Source organism: Physcomitrium patens, chromosome 17 (assembly GCF_059467195.1).
Source record: "Physcomitrium patens ecotype Gransden chromosome 17, ASM5946719v1, whole genome shotgun sequence".
NCBI lineage: Eukaryota > Viridiplantae > Streptophyta > Bryopsida > Funariales > Funariaceae > Physcomitrium > Physcomitrium patens.
This window is the reverse complement of record NC_143426.1, coordinates 4,405,015-4,420,077: the sequence shown is the minus strand read 5'-3', so window position 1 is coordinate 4,420,077 and position 15,063 is coordinate 4,405,015. Positions and strand designations below refer to the sequence as shown.

Sequence of the window (15,063 nt, the reverse complement as noted above, 5' to 3'; positions counted from 1 at the left end):
TTTTAGCATCTATAAAAAAATAAATCATGAATTAAAACTCCCCATACCTAAAACAATATAAATATGTATTAAGCAATTCACTTAAAAACTCTTATTCACAATCATCTTTTGGTTTGATGGTATTTGCAATTCATTAACAAATGCATATAATTTAATAAACCAAAATAAAAATCCACTTATTAGCATTTTAAAATCTGTGTTAAAATCAGAGCATATTCAAAATGTAATTTATATTTTAATCAAATTATATAATCATGTGAATACTGTAATACTTTTTAATAGATTGTTCCAGATTTTTTTCTTTTTTTCTTTTTTGTATTTACCACAGGAGGCTTTCATGCTTGTCTCATACTTGCAGTAGGTTCTCAAGTCTTCTCATTACTATCAATATCCTTCTGATGTGATAAATTTCCTCATTAAACTACATAATTTTCAAAAAATATTAAAAAAATTCATTATATCACCTCATACACTACGTGAAACACCAAATTAAGAACAGTAAAATTCTCAGATATGTGCTCACATATTAAACGTTTTGTTCACGTCACTGTAGTTCAATCTAGTATACTCACACCCCTAACAGCATACTCAAATTCATGAGCTCATATGAAAGATGGTTGCTGAGACCTCCAAGTTTAGTGAGCTCAACCCATCAACTAGAATTGGTGACTAGAGCACCAGGTCTCAAATGTGAAGAGAAGTGAGATCAGCCTGAATAGAATCAAACTATACGGACAACTTTACATTCAAGTTTTTTCACATGGTTTTACAGTATAATGCGAAATCCTCAAAACCTATCTGCTAGTGATGGGAACGTCCGGAGCAGTGCGGCAAGCCCTTTCAAAGCCACCTGTATTCAAAGACACAAATCCGAAGCTTAGTATGTACAAATTCTCCAGCCCGATCATCCATATCATATGTAAAATAAAGATAGGACCTAACCACAGTCACACTAATCCATAAGGTTTAATGGATGGATGTGAGAGTTGAGAAAGTTAAGCAGTAGCTCCCTTCCCGTCTTAGCAGATCTAGGAATATACGCATTCAGGCAGTATAGGAAGTTTTCTAAAGGCAAATCACCAGTGTAAAATCACCGGGTTTACTTGCAGGCTCCACAGCATCTCTGCCATACCTGTGATCGTTACCCCACATTAGAAACTTGTGCCATAATCAAATGCAAAAACAAGAGACAACGGCTGAAAAAAATCAATGAAGGAGGTGTGTACACGAATTGTCGTTTGCCATTGAGTACTTCGCAGCGGTAGAAGCTACAACCCTTGCTGAATGGAAGTGGCTTTCCTCTCCACTCTGTTTGGTAACCAACAACAACCGTTCAGGGTGACTACAAAGTTGAAGAAAATTTATAACAACAAGATGTAACAGTATCCATGTTTTCTCGGGTCTGTAGTCTCCACTCTGGTAAGTAGAGATATTTCTCGTCACCTATCATTCAGGTACTGTAAATGTATCCGCGACTACAAGAATACTCATCAACGTTAGCACAAAATGGTACAATGTGTTCTAGTGCTTACCCAGATGCCAAATGACACCAGCGGCATTGGGATCACCAGTGGTTATATCATCTATTCGGAATTCTAGCTCAGAGCCCACAGAATCCATGAATTTTTTAAAAAAGTCAAGAATCGCCTGCGAGAAGGATCAACAATAACAGCGTCAATGTAGCTGCAAAATTGTCAACAATTACAGCTAAACAGAAGGCTACTAATTACTCGCCATTGTCGTCGTGCCCAGGTGCTGGTGAACTGGAATCGGAGTGTGGAGACTTCATCGACTCCATAGAAGATAGACCCAGCAACGATTGCGAGAACTGCAACTCTTCAGTAAATCCCACTCACGTAAAATGTATCACGATGATATACGGTACTTGAGAATTCGAGGATTCACGTCGAATTTAAAGCACATACATGGATAGCATCGTGCATCCTAATTGAAGGTTCTCAAGGTGTTATATACTATTCAGGTGGGTTCCAAATTTCCTATATGAAAATCTCTGCAACTAGCACGACAGGGAAAAACAGAGAAACAAAACTTTGACGAAATTGAATTTAGCTACTGAGCCCTACTTTCCTAGCTGCAGCTATGAAATTGCAAATTAACTACGACACAGTCGCCGACATTTGTGAAAAAATACACTACATACACCGCCATTCGATGAATATTACCTGCCTTCCAGTAAATGGGGTCGGAAACACGAGGTCCTCGTAGACACAATTATCTGCAAACAGATCGCCAATTGAAGTGATCTCACGTCTGTTGATAGCGGCATAGAACTCCTGCACCATCACAGCTGCTTCCATCTGCTTCTCAGCAGCCTCGGCAGCAGGTGACGTCGACGTCGAAGAAGCTGCAACTGCGAACCCATCAGCCCTCCGCGAATCCGCTATTACCCCATCCCAAGACGACGTGGACGACGGCCTCATTCGCCGCAATCCTGAAAGCTCCCTGCTGGGCCACTCAGACCCAATTCTCGACCCAAGCGGACGAGCTTGAGACGGACCCGACGTAGCCGAAACAGATGGGTACTCGTTACAAGGCTTCAGAACTGCTTGAGGGACAGCAGTAGAAGCGACGAAAGCAGTGGCCGCCATGGATGCAGAAGAAATGACAATCTCGCAACCCAAAAAAAACAAAATCTACTCTACACAAACGTAGTTACAAATCCGGACATGAACACAAACCCCGACACTGGTACAATCTTCCCCACGAATGAAGGACAACGACGAAGACAAGTAGCAGCAGCTGTTCTCCGATGTGAGGATGAATTAACACAACGGTGGAAGGCAGACCACGGAGGTCGCGGATTTCAGCCACATCTTGCGCATGTGGCGAATGAAAAGCCCTCTCGCGCGATTCCGTCCATTCCCAACATCTCCATCGCGCACGGAACCACGCAAATCCCTTCACTCTCCCATCACACCATCATCCCTTCAGCTTCCGATTCCTTGGCCCTCTCGCCGCCTCTTCTGCTGCTGCTGCTGCTCTTGCGGCGACGTAGAGCTTGCGACCCAGATTGTGCACAGCGTTCGATCGGTGTTCTGCTCCATTGCAACGACGTTGAGTGCCATGCATCACGCCGACGGCTGCACCGGAGTCAGTAACCTTTGTTGCCAAGTGGGTTTTGTGTGCTGATCTTGTGCGGATCTTCTCCGTTGTTTGCATGCTTTTTCTCGGTTATATTTTAATACTAACTAGCTCAATGTTTTATTAATACAAAGTTGTGGGTAATTTTTGCACTTTATTTCGGTAAGATTGAGAGCTGGCTTGCAAATCATGCAATTTTTTTCTTCTTCTGGTCTTCAGTTTCCACCATGCTCAAGCTACACTAGCAAATAACGCTAGTGTTTGATACTTGTTTTTGGATCAATGAGAGTGAAGATTGAATGTTAAATTGGCGTGTTGAAGGATTGGTTTTGAAGTTTGCAAGGTTTGTGTGTGCTTCATGAGTGCAAGCAAAATCATGTGTATGAAAGGTGTAGTGTTTATTTTATTTTATTTTATTTTCTTTTTACAACATGGTGATGCATGATTATTGTGATGAAAATTAGAATAAAGCCAAGTGTATCATTACACATTTATTTGTTGCCAACTTAGAAAGTGGTGGAGTTAATGCAATCTAGACAATGTGTATGATAAAGAAAATTGTACTCTTTTCAAAAGTAAAATTGTAAAATGTTGAATTTGCATGAAATAATGTGTGTTGTATGTAGTGTTTTTTTAAAATGTGCATTTGTGATGATTATACAATTTTTTTTCTTAAATAATAGAATAAATAAATAAACTATATATATATATATAATTAAAATATTTTATTGTGATTATTTATTTTATTTATTTTAATGCTTTATTAGAATATAAGAAATCTTTATTTGAATATTTTACTTTTTCTTGCATACAATATTTAATCATATCACAATATAATATAAGATGTTATTTCTGAAGTTCTTTGATATGACTAAATATTATTGACATTAAATTATTCTGAATCTTTCAGTAATATTATGATCTTTTAGCATGTACTCTTTATATTTTATTTTTATTCTTAATAAATATATGTTCTAATTTCATTTTTTAAATTTTTTATCTTTTTTCTTTTAATAAATCAGTTTTTTTATTTTTATTTTATTTTATTTTATATATATATATATATATATATATGATTTTCCGAAAAATAAATTATTTAATCTTATTCAAAAAATCCTTATTACATTTTTAGATAGATTGTTACATATTTTTATTGAAATTTTGGTTTTTTCAATTATATCAATATATAACACATTACAAGATCTTAGATATAGTAGAAGATAAAATAGAATTAATCTATGACTATGAAAACATTATCTATTTGAATCCTTTGGCAATAAATTGGTTTATAACAAAATATTATTCAATAAGCTTTATTTATTTATTTATTTATTTATTTATTTATTTAGTATTGTGTCATGTGAAAATTAGTGTACAAATGCATTGGATATTTGGTTGTGAAAGGGTTTGATCTTATCTTAAACTTGGATTTACAATCAAAAACATTACATAAGGTGTTTAGAAACAACTTAAGTAAGCTTCTAATTATGCCAAGTATTCTTATCAATCTTAGAGAAATCTTAGAAATTTTTTATAACATTCTAATCAATTCTAGATAAATCTTAAACAATCCTTAACAATCCTAATTAAATTCTAAAGAAATCCTATAGAAATCCTAAAAAAATCATAAAGAAACCTTAAAGAAACTCTCACCAAATACTAGCTAGTCTTAAAGAAATTTTAAGTAAATCCTAATTATATCTTAATTAAATATTAAGTAAATTGTAAAAAATCTTAATCAAATCTTACTCAAATCCTAATCAAGATCTTAGTAAATTCTAAAAATTCCTAATAAAACTTTAACCAAGCCTTAAAAAAATCCTAAAAAATCCTAATGAAACTTTAAGTAAATTCTATAGTAAGTTTAAAATCTAAATGATTATTGAATTAAGCATTGATCTTAATTAAAATTTTTTACTCTTCTCATTTAACTAGTTGATAACAAGCATATAAAATTTGAAGAGAAACAAACTAACAAATTAAAAAAAAAAAAAAAAAAAAAAAATGCTCTTAATTTGCTTGGGTATGGAGTGTCTCAATCTTAATATCAACCTCCTAGTGTTCATATATATATATATATATATATATATATATTTGAAATGTTAACTAGATCTCAAAATTTGCATAAATATTGAAAACTAAGTTAACTATTAATATTGAAAAAAATTATTTCAATCCAATTGGAAAATTATTCAAAATTATAAAAATCCTTACTAATCTTTAAAATCCTACTTATTAGACTTAAACCGACTTGAACTTCAATTACTTTAGATTTAACCATCCAATTAAATTTAATATTATAACACATGTTTAACACAACTACATTCACAAACCTACAAATTTTAATTCATAGATTTGTTATAATACTCATATAGTTTACTAAAATGTAACATCTTTTTTAATATAGAAAACAAAGTCATTCAAAATAACCTTTACTTTGTAAAACTCTCACAAAGTCAATGTCTTCTTAAACCCCTCAAAGCTAATGCTCAAAGAAATATTATCAAGTCTGCTCTTCTATTCCACTCTTTAATCAACAAAAAATATCTTTCTTTTGTTGTATGTCGGCAATTTTGTGCTTCAAGGTCAAATTTTGATCCTGCTTCACAACTAATCTTCTTTGGGTATTAATCAAAGGTTTTTTTAGGTAATTTTTGTTAGAAGCTATTCTTCACTTTTACCTAAGATGCCTCTCTCTCTCTCTCTCTCTCTCTCTCTCCCTCTATATATATATATAAACCTATTATATTTTGTATAGTTTATTATCCTACCAAGTAAATAAAAGCCTTTTTTTTAGAAGAAGGTAGTATTAGCTTTGAAATTTTTTTACTACCTTCATAACTTTCAACTATGTTTCTATAATAATTTGCTACTATATCTTCAATTAAGCTCTTCTATAATATAATCATTGTTTTTTTTTTATTCCATAGTTATTTATAATACAATAAAGGATTCATTAATTTCAACAAAATGAGTAGCAAACATTGTTAGAATACTATCATGGAAAATTCAAATAAGTATATGCATATGTTGTTAGTCTTAAATAATAACAACTATGAATTCATTTCCAATTCTATTCTTGACTTAGCAATGTTTGAAATATAAATGTATTAGACTACTTTGAAGAGACAATTTCGGCAACTTAATAGTAAAATCACATCAAGAAAGTTTGTTAATAAAGTTGTTGGTTGGCAAAGTGCAAATATTACCAACAACATTGTCTATATTATCAAATGCACCACTATCGCAATCTTTGAATGTACTACTGCCATTATTATTGATTTTTTTTTGTCAATTACTCCATCACCAAATATAATGCTATTAGATGGTCAATTATATGCAACATGCATCTCTAAATCCATTAATAGTAAGATAATTCTACATAAGATGAAGGACAATAAGGACAATTCTTCCTATACTACTTTAATATACAAAGTAAAAAGATATCTATCTTAGAAGAAAAAAACATTAAATTGGATGCATTGCTTAATTAAAGAAGACAAAATTAATGAGATCTACTAAGCTTCGGATTTATAGAAGATTTAATATGGTGGCCAAAAGTTCTAGTAAGGTGAAGTAATTGTTATCACTTTGCTTACATAAGAACTTTCTCAAATTATCACCTAAGCCATAATTTATGTTAGAACTTTAAAGATGACCAAATTAAACAATATTTTGAAAAAAGATCAATCATTGCACACAAAGTTTACTTGTAGAATATCCAACCATGCATTCACAAAGACCAATACTCCCTTGTTTTTTTAAGATATATGAAACTTAGATGCTAGAAGATGAATTCTTGCATACCCATCACCATCTTTGCCAATATTTTACTAAACTATATTTGATCGTATTAAAGCTACACATAAGATACATTTTAAAAGCAATCAATTTTTTTATCAATTTAAGAAACAAGGTCTTAGGATTATTAACTCAAAGGAAGATACAAAGGCTCTTTTAAGCAAGTAGATTATAGAATCTTTACATTCTAAAAAGTCCAAATTTTATTAATTTTTCAAGTATAGAATTATGTTAGCTAAACCAATAGCTTGATAAAAATAATAGTCAAATTTTCTATATGCTTTGATACTTAATTATAAATAGAGCATAGATTTGAAATAAAAATAAATTAAAAAAAATGTAGACCACAATATTAATTATTTTACATCTAATATTACAAAATTATTTCTATGAAGCTTAGAATAGTTTTGTTTTATATTATTATAAAATAAATATTTTTTTTTTATAAATATGAACATAAAATTAGAGAAAGTAATTCAACTATATTAATATTGTATATATTAACTATCAACATCTAAAATACATATAATTATTATAAAAAAATAAAAAAATATAATCATTTCAAAATACAAATAATGATTGTATTTGAATATAAAATTCTTTGATATATTGATATTTGTAAAAGTAAGAGATTCATCTTGCTAAGATCAACCAAAATTATCCCATATTTCCAAGCAATCAATAATACTTCATCATGAATAGGTTTTAAAATAAATAAATTATTATTCTAATAAGTTATTTTTCTTGACAATAAAACTCATGATATTATTATTAATATGAATTATGAATACATAAAAGTAGAAGGTTTTATTAGATTTTTTTACGTTGATTTAAAATATAATTTCAAACAAGATAGAGATTAGAAAATAAAATTATTCTTTGAACAAGTACATAATTATAGTTTAATTATAAAATAAAGTATTGGTCCTTAGAAGCAAATTTAATGACTTATATAGCAAAGTTGTATAGAGAACTAATTTATAAGAAACATCAACCTTGGAATTTAAGTATTATCAAATAAAGATCAATTTTTGACTCAAACTTTTTTTTCATTGAAAAAGTGTTACATTCAAACCTAGAGCTTACAAAGAAGTAATGCTCAGGTGATTCATTTTGTCTTGAAGAGTCACAAGTAAACATGTGGAGAGATTAAACCTTTTCTAATATTGATATCCATTGTACTTTATGAGTGCATGCACACAAGAAAGAAGAATCTAGAATTAGGCCACATCTCTCTTACACAAACTTGCTTCAATCCCAATATGTTAGAAATTCTAAAAGACTTATATAGCATTTTTTTTTTCCTTTGACCTTTTATTCAACTTGAAACAATTTTGTATCTTGCAGTTTTTGCTAAAAGATAAATGTGTATTAACTTTAAGAATAAAAATAATAAAATTTAGTTTTAAAGAAAAAGTGAAGACTTTTTTACCACAAAGTTGATTTAGTTCAACTTGTTTGAACAGAAGCAAATTTTAGAAAGGATTAAATAAAAAATTGTCCAATAATTGCAAAACACTCTTTTAAAAACTGCGTAGCAAAAAATCTACTGATAATTACAGTTGACATGGCAATTAGATGAAACTCAACTTCTACAATGTGACCTAACAATCCATAATAATAGATTGCAAAAATTCTCTTACAAGCTCTTAGGGTTGCACTTCACCAAGGACGTTAGGACATAAGCAACATTATTTCTACATCACAATATTTAATCAAAGCATATGATACCCTGTATTGTGTTAATTTTTTTATAAAAAGTATTAAACTAAATCCACTTGGCATTTTCCACTTGGCATGATCACACGTATCTCACACTTATCCAAGATCCACAGAGTCGATCCAACATTCTCATTAAAACAGTCTGTAACACTATCATTATGACCGCCACTGTACTACTGTTTCAAACAGAAATAGAGGTTTAAACGTACTTTTCAAAATGAAACGTTCCACTCGGGTAAGGGAAGTGGGCATGAAGCTTTTATGAATCCGGCTAATAAAATTCCACTGATGCAGCGAAGAGTGCACGTTGTGCCCTGCCAGACCTCGGGTAGCTTTTTGTAACGAATTGAAGAGAGGTCTCACACAATCCCATTCAAGAATAGGAAAGAAGAGAATCGCAAGAACGAGGAAGGATGAATGACTGTCTCCAGTTTCAATTTCTACGAAGGTAATACTGCACAAGATTACAAGCCCCAATTCTTTTCAAGGACCTCCGAAGATCAGAAACCAACTTCATCTTTCCATTAGTATTGTTCCACCAGACGATGTGCCCCCCATCACTGCTACTAGATGGCGGGGCAGCAGATTCAAGCCCATATGCTGCTTACTAAGGTATGGTAGCTTTAGTGGGCAGGCTGAGGTAGACTTAAGGATCTGATTGCAAATTTCAACCTTTCTGCACAAGCACGGAGTCTCTTCAGAGAACCCGAGCGTCGCTACTCAGATCAAGGGATTCATTCCTTGCGGGGAGAAATGTACAGAGCACAAGCCAGAGTGGTCACTCAAGGTGTTTCTACAAGCAGCTTAGGATCGTCTGTGGGCCGAGAAAGCCTGGGACCTTGCATGATTGAGTTCATCAGCCGTCTGTTTGAGACCATGTGCCGCTCAGATGGGGCTTTGAAGCTAACATCCAACGGGCCGTTGTAGAAGAATGAGCTCATTGAGCCTCTGTCAGGAGTCTCCCCATAGCTCGTGGTGGTATCTTCGGACAGAAAGTCAGAAGACTCACGCAGTGGAGAGTCTTCGTATACTGTTGGAGAGGAGGTGTGCTTCCTGGCATCTCGAAGCTCTGGCTTCATCTTCAGGATGTTCGCCTCTACTCTTGACCCACTAGATGCAGATTGCCCTGGAAGGAAAATATCCCAGAAAGCGTGAGATGATTTGATAGCAATCGGATTCAAACGAGAACATGGAGTCCACATGATCATATCCAAAGGTAGGATGTGGTGTTACCTCCAGGACTTTCCTTAACATCCTGCTTGAAGCTGGATGCACTGAATACAACCCAGGGTTTCGCGGACTCCTCTTTAAAATTCTCCTGCCCCCATACAGGAACCATGACGACGGGAGTGGCGTAGGCGGGATTGTTCATGGAAAACTTGCTCCATGATGCATTATTCCAGGACTGGCTGAGACCAACTGCGTCGCTCGTATCATCCCCACTCTCTCCACACGAGGCCTCATACCCATCACTGTTAGCAGAAATACGCAGAACGTCGACGCTGTTCACTGACAGTTCCGTGAGAGCCTTGTCAGGTTTGGAGGTGTGCGGAATCCCTTGTGTCACTCGACTGTTGTCAGATCCTGGGAGCGCATGATTGGAAGGCATTGCGTCGCCAGGATACCTAGGGAAGAGGACTCGTGGGGGGTAGGAAGCAGGTGGAGGGAAAGAAGCCCGAGGAGCACCAGAGTACGCTTCATTGGGGCTTGAGCGATATGGGCTAGTGGGCTCTTGCGAAAGTGGCTGTAGTCCTTCACTGCGTGGAGCAAACAAGTCCTCTTCACCGCTGAGAGGTATGATCCTATCCCATTTGTTCTTAGTTATAGACCACATTTCCCTTCGAAGGCCAGGCACATTTCGCTTCTTCCTACTACGCCGGCTCCCAGCGACTCTGATCTCTCCACTTGAGCTTAGACTGCTCTGCAAACTGCTGTCCGAATCAATACTTGCTGACGGGTCTACGCCGGGTCTAACAGGGCGAAGAATTGAAGACTTCTCCCGTGCCCGAGCTGCTGCTCTTGCAGCATCATCTCTGTCCACACGTGCCAGCTTCCATGGGTTCAGACCAACTGGTGCAGGTCTCTGTTGCGATTTGGCGTCTATGATCTTACCACCACCAACCTTTCCCACCTCTAAGTCACTCAATGCCATCACGGTCTGCAGCAGAATGATGGACGCTGAGTACCGAATCCATACTTGGTAACTTCACCATTTCGAAAAATCACGAATACAGAAAACCAGCTGATAATTTGTATTCAGAATGTCCCAAACACATTATCTTGCAGATGTGAAAACTTCAATGATCGGATTCAGTTGGATGGTGCTGTACCTGATCTTGATCAACAAACATGCGTGGAGGTGTGCAGAAAACAATGCGTTTAGGTGCTGAACTGTTATAGCCGCTAAACCCTGTCTCGGTGGATGTTTGAGGGGTTGTCGTTACACTTGACAATCCACCGACCTCATCCCAATACTCTTGGTTCTGCTCTCTGACTGCTAAAATGTAATCATAAGTCGTTATTCCCTGCAGAACGATTCTCTTCATCAATGAACGATCCAATGAGGCGGCCATATTCTACCGATAATGTTTTAAACTCTGAACCCAGACCACGTCATCACAGAAGATACAGCTACTGTCGATCGGAAGCAGAGTCTTACTTTTCGAACGTATTTTAGAAGTATAAATATACCTTATGCATGAGGATGAGGTGGAAGAAAAAAAGTTGGGTCAAAGGAGCAGTCGCCAGTAATGCTAGGAAGGTCAAGAGAACCTGCAGGAGTTTCCAATTCAAATGTGAACATTCCTCAAAAGCATGTCTTTTTCGTCACCGATGTCGTTATAGAATCACGTTGTGTACAAGTCGTAGCTACATGCCGCAAGAATGTCCTTGACACGACAATCACTATTACATACAGATACTGATACTGAACGGACGTTCTTGGTATCGATTCGTAGTTACGTCCAAGAACACAGAAGCACGTCAAGGCGTTACATACCAGCACTACCATGAAAGCCACACGAGGAAAGCTCCTGCCAAGATTGTCTCTGATTTCCTCCTGAAATGCAGACTCGTATTTCACGCAGCGGACAAGCACCACGATGCCTACTGCCCACTCCAGAATAAGCTGCCATAACAGAAGGCAAGGCCACTCAGTTAAACTCTGATACTCTTAAATTCTAACACAATTCCTCCAAGGATAAGCAGTGAGAGGGTATCAATCATACCATGAGCAGGCAAGACACCATCAGTGCCACAAATAGCTTATAATTCCTCGTGCCAACGCAGTTATTAAGCCACTGCATTCAGTACCCACAAACTATAATTGTTAATTACTTCAGCAGCTTACATCCCCTCCGCTTCAACTATCAATTATTACAGCGATACGTCAGATACATGTTGAGAGAGGGGAGGCCGAACCCACCCGACAGTGGTGATCAAATCCGTGCACACACTTGTCACATGCCCTACAGTGCTTGCTCTGCACTGATATCTGCACGCAATTCGGAAAATGTTAGAGGTACGGCGCTTGTATGTTGCGAAGCGCACGTTTGTTCTTGGCACATGCACCATCCACTTCGGGCCATGAGAATAAAAGTTGATGAGAATAAGAAGCTTAATCCTTAACTCTGAGGTGGAAGTTTAGGTCTTGTCGGACAGTAATCAATCATATCTCGCCATTGACCACAGGCTGGCGCAAATTCAGTCCATAGTTACTCGCCACGACTAGCAGATGAGTAAAAATCAAAGGAGGGCAAACCTCTGCATCGCAAATGCTACAGTAGAGGGACTGGCTGTCGAGACTTGATTCTTCGTCCTCTCGTTTCCTCTTGCAGCATGATTTCTCGATCAGCTTTTCCGACATAGGCTTGCACCCAGATTCTTCAATCGTACCATAGCCAGATTCTCGGTTGGCTAGGAGATCCATTATGGTTTGCTTTGGTTCTTCCATTGGCTGCCCATACCTGCCTGATGCTGCTACCTCCTTCTTCGAATTGTCTTTCTGCTTCTCTAGACGGACACCTGGGTCGGCAGGATCAATCCATGTGCACGCAATGTAAAGCGAGAACACTGCAACCACCTGCAACTCAAGCTGGATTATCAGCGACACAAAACAAATGAACACAATGTGAACTAAAGGCTCGCTGCAGAGCTATGCAGCGGAGCAATGAGGAATCTTCGACGCCTTTCTAACAAAGCACTGTTCTAGACAGCAATTGGGAAGGAAGCATTCACTTACCAGAGGCGTGAAAACACCGATTACAATGAATTTCAAGGTTCTAGTACCCAGGAACGGAGCAAAGAATACATAGAACGAGAAGGCCAGCGCAGAGAAGACCACAATTGCCACCGTCTGCAGAATACAGAGAAACACGCAAGCTAACATCCGTCAAGATTGAGTACTTAACACAGCGGTACTCAAAATTGAACTTCAGGCTGTGGTGCCGGTTGTGAACGATAGACAACGAGACAGTGTTAGTTGGGCCAATCCTTAAAATCTCGAGAGCAGCAGGATAGACTGCTGGATGTTCACACCACTAGCCACCCTGTTGTTGATTCTGTGCCCTGGGAATGGAACAAGGCTTCAAGCGGATGCACAATTCTGAACCGAATCTAATCAAGACAGAGTACTTGCCTGCAAAGGGTGAAACGGAGGCTGCCAACCATGATTTCGCATTGTGCGGCGCTGGCTCCGAGAGCCAGCCCCTCTATCTCACCTAGTGGATCAAAGTCTGGTCAAAAACTAATACTAGCATTTGTCAACAAGTGATCAATCAGTCGAGATCCCGATGTCTCCAGGGTCAGCTTGGGCTTCACTGTTGCGCATTCACCGCGACATTATGGATACCCAACCGCACTGATCCCCCACTCTCCTTCTACCAGCCTCTTCTACACCACAACCCCTATCCTGTGCACCGCACTTCCACTCAGCGACATAATTTCAAACTCCGACCCATGTTGGCAGCTCAAGTCGAATCTCAAATCCACGGTTACAAATCCAATCTGGCCGCGACAAGCTGTCCTTTCATGGCTCCTGGTCCAAAATTCAAATCTGCCCACTCCACAATCCGACTCCTCACCGCACCGATTCCACCTTCACGACCACCAGCAACAAACCCAACACTAAACCCCCAGGGATACGACCTCATACCCACCTCCCCATCTCACAAACCCCGAATCGCTGCACGCTCGTCGAATCGTCCCAAGACAGAAATTCCAACGGCTAAAGGTGAGAGAAAAAGGAGAAAGAAACGAGTTGTGGCAAACATCTAGAGCACAAGAGACTCAAACATCCAGGCAACACAAGCCTCCTCGACTCCCAATCCCTCCTCCCCCAGAACTAACTCAGGAAAGCTACGCATCTAGAAAAGATACTGTCTGCCACACCTCTGCCACAGCAGTCAGTCAGTTATACAAACACTGCCAAAGACCGTTCCAAAGCGCTGGAAAACGTCCTCTCTCTCTCTCTCCCACATCCAACAGCATGAATGCGTGCCTCCGCAATCAATCAACACTCTCGGGTCGGGTCGGGTGGGAGTGGGGAGTGGGTACCTGGCGACGGAGGCGAGGCGTGGCGATGGTGGGTGGGGGCGTCGCCACAGATCTAAAACTCCGCAACGGTCATCAGCTTCTTCCTCGCCCTCGCACCCTTCGGTCGCCGTCCAGACGACCAAGTTCCCACACATCTCCCCCCCCCCCGAAGTCCTTCTTCATAGCCACGTCGTCCCCTGCCCGAACGTGCCATGTGGGTATAAGTGGCCTTTACTGAGAGGGGAGGGGCATCTTTCTCCAACTAACTAATTTACTTGCCTTCCTTCCCTTCCTGTAACCCCCCCCCTCTTCAGTCACGGTGTGGAGTATTTACTCACTCCCCCCTCTTTATTGAAGAAGCCCATTTATTTTATCATCCTCCCATGTTTGTGGCGCCAGCTCTGCCGTTGCCTGCTTAATTCTTCCCCTCTCCCTTGGTTCAGACCTCCAGAGCCTGCTCGTGCAGACTTCCCTTAGGGTATCTTTTTACTACCCTTTCATCTCCTTCTCTGTTCATCCGTTTGATAAAAATGTTTTGAAGTGTTGTCATATTGGGTTGAGGTGTGTTGTTGTATCCGTTTTTGTGGAAACTTAAGAGGTTTTTAAGTTGGGGTTAAGTGGTGGTTGGGTTTGGTGATTAGAGACAATTTGTGGGTAGGGTTTGGTTGCAGGTTTTTATTTTTGAGTGAGTATTTAAGTTCAGATTAGCATCTGTGCATGGGAAGTTAAACATTGTTTGAGTATGCAATAATCTTTGACCTAATAGTGATATACTATTTGATAACTTAGGCACACTTAGAGAGTGTATGTTTCTATTTTGAATTGTTTTAACCATGTTCTGCATCACTATTAAAATATTATCATACAATAAATAAATACACACAGATTGTGTTTTTAAAACAGTTC

General features: G+C 37.9%; 2 protein-coding genes across 2 annotated transcripts; both read right to left on the bottom strand.

Moving 5' to 3' along the window:
* Positions 1-716: 716 nt before the first annotated feature.
* On the bottom strand, positions 717-2,711 carry LOC112294033 (uncharacterized). The gene is made up of 5 exons (XM_024544125.3): positions 2,184-2,711; positions 1,533-1,647; positions 1,227-1,308; positions 1,081-1,132; positions 717-850 (listed from the first exon to the last, which is right to left on the bottom strand). Exons 1-5 carry the CDS (start codon positions 2,607-2,609, stop codon positions 788-790), a joined length of 738 nt encoding a protein of 245 aa, XP_024399893.1. The 5' UTR covers positions 2,610-2,711; the 3' UTR covers positions 717-787.
* A 6,316-nt stretch (positions 2,712-9,027) lies between these two features.
* On the bottom strand, positions 9,028-14,207 carry LOC112294732 (putative protein S-acyltransferase 22). The gene is made up of 10 exons (XM_024545498.3): positions 13,262-14,207; positions 12,866-12,979; positions 12,386-12,706; positions 12,050-12,118; positions 11,853-11,924; positions 11,624-11,752; positions 11,317-11,397; positions 10,956-11,150; positions 9,859-10,783; positions 9,028-9,751 (listed from the first exon to the last, which is right to left on the bottom strand). The coding sequence occupies exons 1-10, from the start codon at positions 13,301-13,303 to the stop codon at positions 9,408-9,410; spliced, it is 2,292 nt and encodes a 763-aa protein (XP_024401266.1). The 5' UTR covers positions 13,304-14,207; the 3' UTR covers positions 9,028-9,407.
* Positions 14,208-15,063: the final 856 nt, after the last annotated feature.

Bases quoted from the DNA above. Each gene is read 5' to 3' on its own strand.
- LOC112294033 (XM_024544125.3), bottom strand. From the start codon at position 2,609: ATGGCGGCCACTGCTTTCGTCGCTTCTACTGCTGTCCCTCAAGCAGTT. The intron at 1,133-1,226 runs GTACACACCTCC...TAACGATCACAG, and splicing joins AATGGCAAACGACAATTCGT to GTATGGCAGAGATGCTGTGG. The intron at 851-1,080 runs GTGATTTGCCTT...CTTTGAATACAG, and splicing joins AACCCGGTGATTTTACACTG to GTGGCTTTGAAAGGGCTTGC.
- LOC112294732 (XM_024545498.3), bottom strand. From the start codon at position 13,303: ATGCGAAATCATGGTTGGCAGCCTCCGTTTCACCCTTTGCAG. The intron at 12,707-12,865 runs GTAAGTGAATGC...CTTGAGTTGCAG, and splicing joins TCGGTGTTTTCACGCCTCTG to GTGGTTGCAGTGTTCTCGCT. The intron at 11,925-12,049 runs GTGGGTTCGGCC...TACTGAATGCAG, and splicing joins GATTTGATCACCACTGTCGG to TGGCTTAATAACTGCGTTGG.